At 38.4% G+C, this 16517-nt stretch overlaps 1 protein-coding gene across 2 annotated transcripts in view; it reads right to left on the reverse strand.

Moving 5' to 3' along the window:
• Positions 1-7611: 7611 nt before the first annotated feature.
• The window catches only part of LOC135088765 (ras-related protein Rab6), a 41142-nt gene continuing 32236 nt past the window's right edge, over positions 7612-16517 (reverse strand). The window contains exon 8 of one of the 2 annotated variants that reach the window (XM_063983775.1): positions 7612-13400. In XM_063983775.1, the coding sequence (XP_063839845.1) occupies positions 13327-13400 (74 nt within the window). In that variant the 3' untranslated portion in view covers positions 7612-13326. Of the gene's footprint in view, positions 13404-16517 lie in introns of both variants that reach the window. The other variant, XM_063983774.1, reaches the window with a different exon arrangement.

The following is a 16517-nucleotide window of genomic DNA, read 5'->3' on the forward strand; positions in this document are numbered from 1 at the left end:
ATAAATAAATAATAATAATAATAATAGTAGTAGTAGTAGTAGTAGTAGTAGTAGTAGTAGTAGTAGTAGTAGTAGTAGTAGTAGTAGTAGTAGTAGTAGTGATAATAATAATAATAATAATAATAATAATAATAATAATAATAATAATAATAATAATAATAATAATAATAATAATAATAATAACAACAACAACAACAATAACGGAGAGTAATTCCGCGTAACCTTCCATAAGACCTTTAAATAAATAAACAAAAACAGTTCCGTATCAATACCGTTGTTTAAACAATAAAAAAAAAACAATAGTAACAAGCATTCACATTACAAAGTGTGAATTTCCAGGTAACCTCCCACAATTCCTCGGCAGAAACAATAAACAAAAGAGCATCGCGTCTCTACTCGTGTCTAAACGCAGGAAGCGGCATCAGATTCCTCCTCGTGCAGTATTTGGCGCTGGATTAAATTACTACGTGATTTCATCGTTTCAAAATGGATATAGTTCCCTGTCTAGAAAAATATTAGCAGATGCCTCGCCAAATATTTAGTCACGGGGATGAAGCGACGTGACTGAACCGTTGAGAAAAAAAGTACTGAATGTGCTGAATGGTGAGAGAGAGGAAGAGGAAGAGGAGGAGGAGGAGGAGGAGGAGGAGGAGGAGGAGGAGGAGAAAAAAGGGAGAGAATAGGACAGAGGAGGGAAGGAAAAGGGAAGATGAGGAACAGAACAGAGAATGAGAAATGGAGAAAGAGAGAGAAGAGGGTGGAGAAGATAGGGTGGAAGAGCGAGAAGAGGAGGAGGAAGAGGGGAGAAGACCAGGTGGAAGAGGAGGAGGTGGAAGGCAGAGAAGAGGGAGGAAGAAGACAGGATGGAATGAGAAAAGAAAGGAGGAGAGAGATGGTAGATACGAAGGAAAGAAAAAAAAAGAAGAGAAGAACTGAAGAGACGAGATTTAGTTCATCCTCCTCCTACTCCTGCCTCCCTCCCTTCCTTTCCCCTCCCTCGCTCCTTTCCTGCCTCGCTTCACAATTAATAAAACACTAGTCACAGTCATATTGCAGCGGGGAGATCACCAGGAAGAAAATAGCAGTACACGAGTAATGACTTGTTGTGAGCGGTCGATGAGTGGTGTTCTTAACCCCTTTGCTGCTTCATCCTGTTCCCTCCCAGATCTCCTACTGGTATCTGGCGCATCATTCTTTAATTACTAACCACTCTGAGACACTTCTTCATGTTCTATAGCTACCTGTAAGCGCTATACTGGTTAGGAATTGTAATATCTTTTTAATCCCCTTCCTTCTTTTGCCTTTTAGTGTTGTGAATGATTGCTTATCGCAGTGAAAGCGTTATACAAGCTCACAAGAGAAATTGCACGAAGCCAGTAGTGTTCTATATCCCGTTATTCCACTCTATCATATTCCTTCGTTGTTTAACTCAAGAAAAAGGACACTGCAAGAAGCCAGTTCGCCTACACGTGGCAGTGCCTGTATAAGACATTAACATTGTATCTATACAGTTATAAGAGTCGAAGAATGAGTTGGTATGGACACAAATGCGCAGTCTATGTTGGGAATGTTGAATGTGAGTCTAGGTAGAAGGAGACGACGTAGTGTTGAATATACGAGTAGATAGAGGGAGACGAAGGAGAATGTTGAATATGAGTGAAGACAGAAGACGAGGGAAAAATGTAGGTGTAAGTGTCGTGTACACGTAGGTGGAGGAAAAAGAGGCATCCAGAAGAGGAGATGAACTACGAGGTAAGCTACAAGGCAGTAGGCCTACAGTGCCTCTATGAAACATGCATAGCCTGCCTAGCCACGTCCATCACCACCCCCGTCTATAACACTGTTTCATCTCCTCTTAAAGCTCCATATTGACTCGGCACTGACAACCTAATTACTGAGTCTATTCCAGTCGTTTATCATTCTATTTGAGAGAGAGAGAGAGAGAGAGAGAGAGAGAGAGAGAGAGAGAGAGAGAGAGAGAGAGAGAGAGAGAGAGAGAGAGAGAGGCCAATGAAGATCAAGGGTCTTATAATAAACAAGCTGAAGAACAATTGATATTTTTTTCCTTTATGAACGTAAGCCTCATCCACCCCCGTTTATTCCATCACCACAGGTACAAAGAGCTAAGGAACCCCCCCGCGAGCCTCTAAAAGTAGTGTTATTGACCTCCATCACCGCACACTGTGGCGGCATTAATCCATTATAAGCAGGCAACACCTAATTTATCATAACGCGCGGGAGAAGTTTTACATTAATCTCTCGTTTTTTTTCTCCCTCTCCGTTTTCTTTCAAGAGGTCTCGATCCTGCCCACCACCACCACCACCGCCACCGCCACCACCACCACTTCCCCGCCTCCATGAATCACTAATCTCACCAATACCTTATTTCACTGGAGGTTCTGCCGCTTCTGGCCCTCCACTTATCACAGGATTCCACCTCCGAAGATCACCATCATATTTCATTACAGATTCAGGCTTTCTTTATATTACTCCTGGTTATGACTGCTTACGTAGATTCAGCGGTGAACATTTCCTTCATAATTACCGACTGATTAGGCTTTTTTTTTAGTTTAGGTTGGGTTTGATTTACGTTTGGCTGTATTTGGTGACGTGAGGCAATGATGACTTCGATTTTTTTTAGTTTAGGTTGGGTTAGGTTAATGTCTGACTGTATTTGGTGACGTGAGGCTATGATGCGCCAGATTTTTTTTTTTTTTTTCAGTTTAGGTTGGGTTCGATTTACGTTTGACTGTATTAGATGACGTGAGGCTATGACGCGCTAGATTTAGAGGTTAATTATACCATTTTCTTGGTAATTACGGATCAATCTGGCGCTGTTATCTAACCAACACTTCCTTTAAGAATATTTGCTAGTATTGTTTCTCACCGTCCATGTATCAAAAGTAAGTTTTTTCACATGCAATGGTAACTTAACTATTATTCTGTAGTTTCATATCAATATATATATTTTACTTATCCTGCCTTCACACACACACACACACACACACATAACAATAATAATAATAATAATAATAATAATAATAATAATAATAATAATAATAATTAATAATAATAATAACAATAAAACAAAATAAACATATAAATTCCCACCCCAAAACTAAAAGAAAGAAAAAATCGTGCCCTGCCCCCCCCCCCCTCCCCCAAAATCCTAACACGATAAACACCTTGCTAAACATCAACTCTCCCCTCATCCCCTTATGTTTTATGGCTGCAGCTTACCTGCCTGATCCCCGCGGCGTGCAGGCGGCTGGGGTGCTCTTCCCCTGCTCAGGCAGAGTCAAATTCATTTCACTTTCCTTGGTGTCGAACAAATTGCACTCATCCACCGCCAATTAAGTCCTCTGATATGCTGAGTCTGGTGACACACCCTGTTCGTATCCCCAGCAGATCAGAGGACCCAAGATTGAGGGAAGCAAGCTCAGCACAGTGTGAGTGAAGTGTTAACTTGATCTCTGACTGCATCACTGTACACAATGAGAGGAAAGGCAGGGTTTTGCGCACTCTTGGAAATCAACAAAAGCACACGATCAGTCTTTCCCTAAATGCTCTCTCTCTCTCTCTCTCTCTCTCTCTCTCTCTCTCTCTCTCTCTCTCTCTCTCTCTCTCTCTCTCTCTCTCTCTCTGGCATGAAAATGAAATATCTACTTCAACGCATACGTCTACGTTCTTCTGTTAACACTGTTGGTGGGGGGTGGGGAGGGTGCATCTCACAGATGGCCACGCTTGAACATGTAGCTCGCTCGTAAGCTGCCTCGTTCATGCGTAATGCTTCAGTGGTTCGCGTCTACACCATCATTCCCTAGGTACCCGCCGTTACCGTGCTCTAAAACCGCACGTGCCCACTGATAGTGTAGACGAACCTTTAGACTTAAAAGTTATAAAGTTTCGGTACTGTAGTAAACACCCATTACCTCCTAAAAACAAATACATAGTAACAGTATCCTCCAAGAAGAATTAACTTTTGTGAGTCAAGGGGAAACAAAGTGAACAGGAATGGACAAATAATATTACAGTGCATGGAGAAATATGGACTAATAATGCTAAATGATGACAAGAAACGTAAAGAAGAGTATACATGGAGTCGAGATGGGAGAAGAAGCGTTACAGATTATGTATTAGTGAATGAATGTATATAAAAGTTTTCTTGAAATGAGAGTACACGAAGATAAGGAAACTCACAACCCATCGGACCATAACTTGCTAGACGTGGTACTAAAGGTGAAAGAGGAAGGAAAGTGCAAGAAGAATTAATGGGAATACAACAATCTAGAAGAACAAGTAAGGCTGACAGTATGAGAGTCGAGTTGAAGGTTAAATATGCAGCAGATAAAGTTTTGAAGAGCGTACACAGGAGTGGAGAAAGATGGTGATGGATTGGAACACGCATGGATAAATGAAAAGATAATAAAGGAAATACGAGAGAGAATGAATAGAAATATAAGGATTTAAAAAAAAAGGAAAAATAAAAAAAATCCATGTAGAATGAAAGGTGCAGGTACATACACTGATAAAGGAGGAAATATATATAACATGAAAAGATAACAAGAGATAAAAAGAAAACAAAGATGGAGAGAAAAAGATGTGGGAGTAAGTAGGTAAGAATCTTAAAAGGAAAATCTGTCAAAGAGAAAAATAAAGTAAGGAGACGATGGTAGAACTGGAGAAACATGAAAGAGAAGGTCAAGGGATTTTTAGTAGTATTTACAAGTAGCAAGTATTATTTTTTTACCTATTATTTTTTTCCTTGGCTGGTCCACCTAATACATAGAAAAAAAGAAAAATTCACCCCACTTCAAATCTACAAATCTATCTACAAAATCTACAAATTTATCCACCCAATCTACAAACACTATAAAATACACTACATTAATAATGAAGATTTGTGGCCAACCTTCAACAGTTCTTTGGTACATCTGCGAGAGTCCCCTCCTCCTCCTGTCACTTCGGCCACACCTGCAGTAGTAGTCTGGTCTCTGTTGTATGTCTTGCACATTCAATCCAAAGGGCTGTACCTCCACATTCCTCACTTCTTTCATGTTAATAGTACTGGGGAAAAAAAAAAAAAAAAGAGCAGTGAAATGGTGTTAAAAATAGCAAATCCTGAAAAAAAAGTAGCAACAAAGACCTCAAAACCTTTATATTGAGACCAATTGAGCAGCTCACACACAAAGATAAAAACCGCAAACCACACTACTCACATCATAGTCAATCAACGCTTTATTCTAGGAGTCGGAAGGCTTATGGACCTGATGGGGTCCCACCTATTGTTCTCCGAAACTGTGCCTTCGTGCTTGCAGCTTGCCTAGTCAAACTCTTTCAGCTCTGTCTGTCAACATCTACCTTTCCTTCTTGCTGGAAGTCTGTCTACATTCAACCTGTTCCTAAAAAGGGTGACCGTTCTAATCCCTCAAACTACCGTCCTATTGCTTTAATTTCCTGCCTATCTAAAGTTTTTGAATCTATCCTCAACAGGAAGATTCTTAAACATCTGTCACTTCACAACCTTCTATCTGATCGCCAGTATGAGTTCCGTCAAGGCCGCTCTACTGGTGATCTTCTGGCTTTCCTTACTGAGTCTTGGTCATCCTCTTTTAGAGATTTTGGTGAAACTTTTGATGTTGCCTTGGACATATCAAAAGCTTCTGATAGAGTCTGGCACAAAGCTTTGATTTCCAAACTACCCTCCTATGGTTTCTATCCTTCTCTCTGTAACTTCATCTCAAGTTTCCTTTCTGACCGTTCTATTGGTGCTGTGGTAGACGGTCACTGTTCTTCTCCTAAGTCCACATAACAGTGGTGTTCCTCAGGGTTCTGTCCTGTCACCCACTCTCTTCTTATTATTCATTAATGATCTCAACCAAACTTCTTGTCCTATCCACTCCTACGCTGATGATACCACCCTGCACTTTTCCACGTTTTTTCATAGACGTCCAACCCTTCAGGAGGTAAACATATCACGCAGGGAAGCCACAGAACGCTTGACTTCTGATCTTTCTAAAATTTCTGATTGGAGCAGAGCAAACTTGGTATTGTTCAGTGCCTCAAAAACTCAATTCCTCCATCTATCAACTAGACACAACCTTCCAAACAACTATCCCCTCTTCTTTAATGACACTCAACTGTCCTCCTCTTCTACACTGAACATCCTCGGTCTGTCCTTTACTTATAATCTGAACTGGAAACTTCGCATCTCATCTCTAGCTAAAACAGCTTCTATGAAGTTAGGTGTTCTGAGACGTCTCCACCAGTTTTCTCACCCCCGAGCTGCTAACACTGTACAAGGGCCTTATCCGTCCATGTATGGAGTATGCTTCACATGTCTGGGGGGTTCCACTCATACTGCTCTTCTAGACAGGGTGGAATCAAAAGCTTTTCGTCTCATCAACTCCTCTCCTCTAACTGACTGTCTTCAGCCTCTCTCTCACCGCCGCAATGTTGCATATCTAGCTGTCTTCTACCGCTATTTTCATGCTAACTGCTCTTCTGATCTTGTTAACTGCATGCCTCCCCTCCTCCCGCGGCCTCGCTGCACAAGACTTTCTTCTTTCTCTCACCCCTATTCTGTCCACCTCTCTAACGCAAGAGTTAACCAGTATTCTCAATCATTCATCCCTTTCTCTGGTAAACTCTGGAACTCCCTGCCTGCTTCTGTATTTCCACCTTCCTATGACTTGAATTCCTTCAAGAGGGAGGTTTCAAGACACTTATTCATCAATTTTTGACCACTGCTTTGACCCTTTTTATGGGACTGGCATTTCATTGGGTATTTTTTTTTTATTAGATTTTTTGTTGCCCTTGGCCAGTGTCCTTCCTACATAAAAAAAAAAAAAAAAAAAAAAACTCTGCCAGCGCTCAGGCTCCGCTGTTCAGTGACCCACACACCAATCCACAAAATGGTCTTTCAGCTTCCAATAATATGCACCAAATTTTCTCATATTATTCTATACTAATACAAAATAAAATAAGACCAAGTATAAACATGTAAAACTAATTCATAAGCCATTATAACTGTAACTGACATATACCACTAATCTAAGCGCCAAATTTAAACAGGTCTTGTCTCATTTATTGCATCTGATGTGAAATCATTAAAAATCTTGTGTGACTTGAACCCACTCATTAAAAGTATGTTTCCTCCAGTATATATACATGATTATCAAATGTTTACCTCTCTTGGGCAAAATCAGGTGCTCTTATTAAAATATACATACAAGCTTCAATGTCCGGCCATCAAAAATCCTTCACCACAACAACTTGGTCTCCCACAGGTTTACGTACACTGTGCGGTGTATCTTGTCACAGAAACGTTTACTTTTTTTTTCATAATTTGCTTTATATTTCATTGGAATTTATGTATTTATTTGTCTTTTTTCTCATAATTTCTTATGTATAATATTTAATTTAATATTTGTCTATCAATTCCTCTCTCTCTCTCTCTCTCTCTCTCTCTCTCTCTCTCCGTTTTCTTTATTACTAACAAATCATGCAAGCGGAAAAGTCAAACTAGGACATGCGCACAAATCAAGTAGCTGCAAATTACCAGCAAGAGGGAAGCAAAACTATTAATGATGTAATAATGAGACAAGGAACATTCGTATGGCAATTTTATTACTGCAACAATAATTCACTTCCACATTGCACACTTTCCTTCATTCTTTGTTACCCTGACTTTTTATCTTTATCTGGATGTAACAGTAGTGTGTGTGTGTGTGTGTGTGTGTGTGTGTCGAAACTTAAAAAAAAAAAAAATAACAATTAATAAATAAACGCTGGTATCGCCGAATTAAGCCCATTGTGAAGATTATGAAGCATGTTTTCTTTTCCACTGCACGGTAACTGAAGGCCGAGATTATAAGCTATGTTTCCAGCTGTTGTAATAACACTGAACTGGATGGTACAGTTTGGGTTTCAAGCAATTCCAATGCAGGTACTGATTTTGATTTAAATATTTATTGTAAAGAGTGTACATGAGCATTAACGAAATAGGGCTTATGGACTAATGTAGCACAATACGTCATGGTAATTGTACAGGCGACAATATTTATATTTTCCCAGGGAGTTTTCATGCAATATAATGGAATTTGATTTGTTTTTACAAGTTTCAAATATCAATATTCTAAGTTTCGTATATCGGTGAAAAAACAAGTAATGCACGACCGTATTAGTGAAAGATTCAATGTTTCGTCTTTCAAAGTAAGCTAGAATAGTTCATAGTATCCTTAAGGAGTACGGGACAGTTTACTTATTTTAGTGTACGTAGGTAGTGTGTATTGTGAACATCAACGCCAAGATATATTTACTCATAAATCACATTTCACTGCTTTGAGAACATCTCTTCCTCTCAAAATTATGCCTATTTTTATCATCATAATCTCACCCGATCAAGCGATTTTCTCACCTCCTTCACTTCCACACAAAAGGACTGCAGGTGTACTGAGTTCGCTACAAGTGGTATTGGAGTACGTAGTAGTCGGACTTATTACTCGTGCTAACACCTAGAAGCACAGCTACTCAAAAATTGCCTTGACAAAGCAAAGTGCTCGCCGCCCCTCGCCTGTCCCCGTGTCTCGATCACACGCGCAGTCAGAGAGAGCGGAGGCTAATCACAATGAAGCTTTTTAAAACCCTTCCTATTATTAGTATTTACCCCCACACACAAAATATTGACGGTTACAAGCGCACAGGTCGGCGACGTCTGCAGCAGCCACCAACACCTTGTCTTGGATTCTTAGTTTGCCCTTGTAACTTAATTATTTTTGGGACTTCAACACTTAAACAGTGTGGGATTGTCATCAGTCTGGCTCAAGATCATATGGAGTTTAGCACATGGCTAACTCTTCAAGCCAATGCTGCTTATTAACCTCACTAATTATGATCTGTAACTCAAATTATGGTAATGTACCTCCTCTTTCGGTATATTTAAAATCTGGGCTCCTTTTTTATGTGGCTCTGTTAGTACGTAAGGCAACTTGGTGACAGCTGCAGACGTCCCCTTGAAGCAATCACAGGTAGTTATGTTGCTGCTGGGTTTGGTATTAACCTACAAAACACTGAGATTTGAGCACTCTAAGAGGTGGTGAAGCCAGAGAGGAGGGACTGGGAGGGAACAGAGGGTATCTATAGGGGGCTCTCTCTAGGCGACCAACAGCAACATGAGGTTATGAACCGAACAGGAGGGGACCTTAGGTGAGGTGGTGGTGGTGTGAAGCTTGCAAACTAGCAGTGGGTTGATCAAAGACCTTAAAAGAACATTGGATGAGGTATAAAGTGACTTTGCAAATGTATACATGAACCAAGATAAAACATGGGTGCTATGGTATTTTCAGCTAGTTAATAAAGCTTTCTTATTTCACATGGTATTGTAATTAAATCATTAGATTCTATAACCACTAGTTGACTACAATTAAAGATTCAGCGTAGTTAATCCAGCTGCCAATAAACAATTTTCGCTTATTCCAGCACAAGATATAGGTATATATATTGCCACCATAATAATATACATTAATCTTAATGATTCTATCACAATCCTGCAAAGAGTATGATGATAAAGCCCACAAATAAAAAAAAAGAGTTAGACAAGAAATATAACAAATTGCCTAACTTTTTTCTTCCATATACAATGTGTTTCCCTTTGTGGACTTTATACACTCATGGGGAGAATGAGAAAATAAACATTACTTTCATTATAGGGGCATGGGCAGCCCTCCCTCCCTCCCTCCAGGTGAGGGAAACTTTTGGGGGTTCCCAGTAAAGCCCAAATATTCCTAGGCCTTAATATCAATGCTCCAGTTCCTCCCGTGCAGTCCACAGACGACAACCTCTCACTTAAAAACAAGAATAACTAAGCTGAGGCAAAGGTAGACTTTCAAATGTATTCAGTGTCTCCACATGGCACAGCTGAAGCCTAAATGAGACAAATCAAAGTCTTGGTATGAATGCAAGTATCACAAACCCTCAATGCTCACTCGTATGCACAGGGCGAGTTATTCCCGCACTCGTAGGCTCTAAATGTTACCAAAAATTAATTGTTACCAAACCAAACATCTGAAATGTGGGAAAGTAACACGACTGACGATCTGGACCCAAGATACCAATCTATAAGTCTTAAATATACCATAATGTTAAGTCATAGGAAGCAGCCAAAAGATCACAGGGCAAAATGTGCAAGGGAATGGTTGGATGTACAGGAGTAAGTTTGGGTCTGAGACTTGAGGCACCAACTAGATGACAACTACTAGCTTTACACTGTGTTTAGGCCGCTGGTATTCCTCTCCTGCAAACACTGCTTAACTATTCCAAAGCCAGAACATCAAGTCAATTTGTAACAGCTTCATGTCTGTAGGAGGTACTTTTAAGTTAATTTCAGAACTTGCTAAGTGTAAAACTGCAAACGTACACACTACAGCTGTAAATTTTTCTCTACGGATGACATGTACCGGTCACAATTTTAGGGAACAGAATGGAATGGATTCACAGTAGCACAGTTGGTCTTACATATGTACTTTGTTCTTTGACAAGTCATTTACCTCCACTTTTCCTCTAAATTCATCCATTTTATCCCCTTGAATTCTGAATAAAGAAAACACATGCAACCCGAGAAAATATCCTAAGTGAACGTGAATGCTTACATTTTAATCTCACTTCAAAAGATCTGAGGAAAGTAGATGACTTGTGAACCTGTATCAAAACAAAGACTGACTTGACAAGACTAGGTAGATACTGCACAGTGACTACGTGGTATCTTATGACACTGAAAATGGTGACTATCAGTGCTGGTCTCTGAATACACAAGCTAAGCTAACTCTAGTAATTCCACTCGGCACAAGAGATAGAGGTGGTTCGTGACAATGGTGTGTTGTAGCCTCTTGCTCAGTACTGCGGCTAATACTTGGTGGGCTGGTGACGCAGAATGCAACCCAACTCTGTGTGTACAGTCATGGTCATAAGTCATTAACTTTCTGCACTCATTTCCACTATTGTTAGTGGTTTCCCTCAAGATTACATCCCCTGATCTTTTCTATTCTTTTCAGCTTTGTGCACACATTTCCTATGCATTTATCATGTTCCCTCTTATCTGACATATTCTGATCTTTTTATTTTAGTTTTCATGTAAATGAGAATGATCTAAAGTAGAAAAAATAGCAGACAAAAAGTGCCCTCAAATCCTACATCCCTTTTTTTTTTCTTCTTCTCTTTTTAATGGATTGGACAAATTTGTTCTGGGGGTGTTTTGACATTTCTTTCTTGAAATAGTTCAACCCGTAGGAAAATGGGAAAGAAGGGCAGAGAGTTCCAGAGTATACAATAAAAATGAGCAAGTAGATTTGCCAGTGATCTCCAAGTTGTTATAATTCCTAAGATTATCTGGAAAGCAGAGGATTTAACACTGAAGGAAAACAACAGAATTAAGTGTAGAACGTTAATCAACTTCTGGCCATGACTGTACAGGGATGTTCAAAACAGATGACATATGAAAACTGAAAAAGAAAAGAAAGAAAAGAAAAGTTATCAAGTTTAAATATTTAGCTGAACTGGGAAGTGCTTGAAATGCTATTCACTCTTACAACATTTTAAGACATTTTTAAGCAGCTGGTACAGAGAAGTCTTCCCAGCTGTGCACTCAGGCTTCACAATGGTACACATTAATTGCTGTGTTTTGTCAGGTGTTCTCCATCTCGTCTCTCTTTTAGTCATTGAAAATGCCTTAAAATCTTGGGAGAATAAATAGCTTTCTGATGCATACTTGATACGATGAAACTGAATACAACTGAGAGCCATTTTTAAGTAACATGAATCTTACAGTACATTTTGGACTAGTGAAACAAGGCAGAATCCTTACAAGTACAGCCAGATCAAATCTGGTGGATTGGTGGGAAAACAAATTTTACAGATTGTAAATGGTTATATACACAAACAGGTTGCAGTGATGACATTTTTTGGGGACTCCTAAGACGCAAATCAGATTTTTCATAAATGCAGACTATTGATACAAAATAGAATAGAATATCAGACAAAGAAAATTCCCTTACAGAAACTACTAATCATTTACTATTTCAGACTGAGTGGAATATTACACAAAGAAAACCAAAAAATTTGTCCAGAATGGTATGAAAAAAAATATCACTTTACAGACACCAATAATGTGACATCAATGAATGATAGCAATAATTTGAGTCAAAGATCATACAAAAGCAAAATCAAAAACCAAGGACAGAAACATTTTTTAAATATCCAATTTACAAGAGAAAATTTAGAATGGTGAGCCAAAGTACTCATCAGCCCCTAAACAATGTAAAACCAAAAAAAAAGACTATATATTATTGCCCAACACAAACAAATCACTGTTGCGTAAAACAAACACAGCACCAGCTATTGAGAAGCAACAATGACACAAAGACGTAACAGATTGTGGAATGAACAGCCTGGACATGGGAAGTATTTGACAACCTATCCTTCTTTATCACAAAATGTGTAAGAAATCAAGAGACTAATTACAGAAATTAACTAAAATGCATAAAAAAATAAATGTTGAGAGAGCAGAAAGCATAGAAACCAGTCCATGTGCAGGTCAGAATGATGATAAATTAAGTGTCAAACTGAGGAATATTAAAGAATGTTATTAAAGAAACAACCCCATAATTATGCATTTTAATTAAGAAAATAATTAATGTAAAAAGCACAGAAACCAGTTCATATGCAGATTAGAATGAAGATAAATAACATTAGAGTTGAGAAAAAAATTAAGGAACCTTATTAGAGAAATATAAAAAAAGTAAATGAAACTAAAACAATGAAATAATGCCATTTAATAAAGTAAAATAAATAAAACATGGCAGCCTATACCACAATACTTATCTGCTTTATGAAATACACTGGGCAGGAAAAACAAGTAGCATAAAGCAAGTCCATGGCTTGTGTGCATCATTCAAGTCACATCAATAACAGCAATACTTGGGCAAGTTAGTGGCCACAATACTTCCTTCAGCAACACACCCTTGAGAACTCAGGATGGCGTTGTGTTAGGACGATTTTTGCTCGTAAAATCGGGCAACAAATCAATATCGTAATGTTAAATCCAGGACTTACTTTACAAATAACAATAATAATAATGATAATGATAATGATAGCAATAATAATAAAAACATGATAAATCGTAAATATTAATAAACAATAACGCTAATCAAGGGGTAATAAAGAGGGGAGCAGCAGCAGCAGACGCCAGCAGAAGTTGACACTCCCACCACCACTTCCCTCCAGCAGACAAGTGCGAGGACACGTGAGAGACTAGAGCATGAGGGCGGCCTCCTAGCATATACACCCCGAGCCCTCCTGGTCCGGCTGGATCTCCTGTGGGGGGGGCTGGGGGCGAAGGTCCACGGCTGCTCTCCAAGTTAAGGAAACTACGCAAAACTTGGCTGTCGATGGGTACCTGCTTTGTCATCCTGCTGGTGTGACCTGGGATGAAGTGAACTAGTTATTTAGAACAGAAAGTCCCTCTCTAACATAAGCTGATAGGGCCAAGAGCGTGAATGATGTATTTACCTAGTTGTGGTTTACAGGAGGAGGAATCTAAGCTTGTGGTGTCCTGTCTTGATTTCTACTCTTATCCAGTTTTTCCTTAAAATCATGTATAGTTATTGCATTTACTACTTTTTTGCAGCTCATTCCAGATTCCTGTGTGTGGTGCTTTGTCTGGGCTACCCCGTGCAGGATTGTCGGTCTGGTATATAGATAGATTGAAGTAAAGTAAATAATTAATGAGAGGATGAAATGCTAGAGGGCTGAGGTTATGTAGTGGCATGGTATGAGCCACAAGAGAGGATGATGTAGCTTTTTCACCATGTTTAATTCTCTCCAGCTTACTAAAATGTTCTGGTAGAAGTTTAGTGTAATTTCAAAAGACACCACCGACAGGAAAAAGGAGTGATGAAGTAGTGCAAACCTGAGTGTATGTAGTGCTTGGGGCTCACCAATATTGCCTAAGTCACTCAAATGAAGTAACTAGGCTCTAGTCATTAGTAGTGAAAGGATCAAAAGTAGAGCTGGTTGCTAATATGAGATCATATCAAAGACTGCTGTAAAAAGGAGATACAATGTTCCAAGGAGTATTTTTGTCTTGTGAATGCTGGAAAATGGAAATTATTCACTGGTATGAACAACTGCCTCAGTGTTGTTAAATGGTTAAGATAAGGGAAGTTTTCTTATTGCTTTCTAATTGTAAAAACTAATTATAAATGTTTTGGAATTATTTACATGTGAACTTGAACCATTAAGCTAAAGTTCTTGGCTAGTAGCACGTAAGCTAATGAAGAAAAACATGTCTTTAAAAAATCCAAGCTAACCAATAATGAGGAGCAAGAGAAGCAGCCTGAGTTTACTATTCTCAACTATTGAAGTAATTATCAAGAACCAAAATTTCATAATGTTCAAGATTTTATGATTATAGTAAATTCAATGTGCTTGGTCAGTGTAATGACTGACTTCATTGATAACAAACCAGAGATGCCTGGATAGTAATGAGTTACTCGGCACCACATGCTCCACACATTGCATCAACAGGGAACAATGATTAAATCCCTTGTTACTTTAGCTATGATATGCAAAAATAAAAGAGAAGGTGATTTTGAATAGACCAAAACCTTCCACAGAAGTCATCAATGTGGATCTATGTAATGTACTGTTTGGAGGAAAGTTGCCATAATCACTTAAACCAGAAAAAAATATATCACAAAGTCGATCCATCGACATCTGAAATAACTTAATCAACAAGTGTTTCAAACCTTACCCGACACTATAATCATAACACAAACATGGGTAAGTGTGAGAGCATGCAGACACATAATTATACAAGGTTAAATGGAACCCCCAAGGAAATCATATGGTTAATAAACATGTGTCAGTTACTTGGTTAATCAGTCATTCAGTCACCTACTAATATTCACAAAGGAATGAGTTTATGTAGGAAAATGCAAAATAAAACAGCAGTCCTTTACTTTCTCTGTCATCATTGGTTTATGATGTGTTTCCTACACCACATATTTATCATATCAGTCAATATGTTTCCTGCCAAAATGCTCTCTCACCAGTACAAACCAAAGAAATAACTGGCAGTCAGTCAATCAGTTAGATAGTGATGTTGATTAACTAAACACCCTTGCATTGCAACCAACAGAAGACAACAATAACCACAGTTGTTACTTACCTCATCTTGTGGCACACAGAGCAGAGCAGACCTGGAGCAGTCTGGCCATGCACGTGGGACAGCCAACAAACAACACATGCACAAACTAAACAGAACAAATGCAAACCTAAAAACATAATAAAAAAAAAAAATCTGACAATGAAACAACTACAAAATGGTGCATATGTTGTATTTGGTATCGGAGATGTGGTGGTAGTAATATTAATATAAAAAATAAGTAACTAGCATCACCTTTCCGCATAACAGTAACCCGAGAAAACTTAGTCTATGTACATGTGGTGTTCTTCATCCCTGTGGGGAAAGAGAGACAGCACCCTCACCAAGCCTTCAGGAAACCTATGCTGGGGTCACATGAAATCAAATGCATTCATCATGTGGAAGGGAAAGTAAAACTAAGACAAAAACACTATGCATATCTGAAAATGTGTTATAATCACATATGAATTAAATGTATAGGTTTAAAACAAAATGTTTACCTCCCTCTCAAAATATACTGCAATTGATATTTATTTTAATTAATTCATAAGCACCAAGATGAAAGAAAATTTTACATGCTTCTCAAAATGTGTTTTTCTAATTGAAATTGGCTTAATTTGTATGAATCTTGATCGCCAAGACGAAGGCAGTTATAGTCGTGTTTATATTAGGTGAATAATTTGTGATCTGTTCATTACTCACCCATGAGTAAATGCTTGAACTACCTATGTCAAATTTATATATATTTGAGAAAGTGAGTTGTGTACTTTTCATTCATTATTTAAAAGACTAAGTTATTGGTCTGAATTATCAATTGAGGTTGTATTTGAGAATCTTTGCATTTCGTAATATGATTTACTGTTAACTAAAGCTATGTTTGAAAAGTACTGAGTGTTATTATTGGAATGGCAGACAGCTCATGTATTCTGATTAGTTTCAAGGCCCCAGACATACATTTCCTGAACACAGACAAATGTATGAACACATTTCCTGATTCCCAGCAAATGCATACGTACATACAAACAGACCCACACACACCTGTACATCAATGAAGAATACACCCACATGTAGCATAATCACATAGGAAGTTATAATTATTAAAGTTATACATCTTATATATATTAAAATGTACACAATTTCTTTGCACAAGGAGGAGTCTGTGAGATAACCCAAAAAAACATCAACAAAACAAATGTAAATAAAACAACGACCTGCTAATAATAAAACAGTATGAAAAAGAATAATATGCCTCATCAACAAAAATTTTAATTCAGCATCACACAAGTGCACAGTGCAGCTGAATCTGTGAGAACTTTTG

Source organism: Scylla paramamosain, chromosome 31 (genome assembly GCF_035594125.1).
Source record: "Scylla paramamosain isolate STU-SP2022 chromosome 31, ASM3559412v1, whole genome shotgun sequence".
NCBI lineage: Eukaryota > Metazoa > Arthropoda > Malacostraca > Decapoda > Portunidae > Scylla > Scylla paramamosain.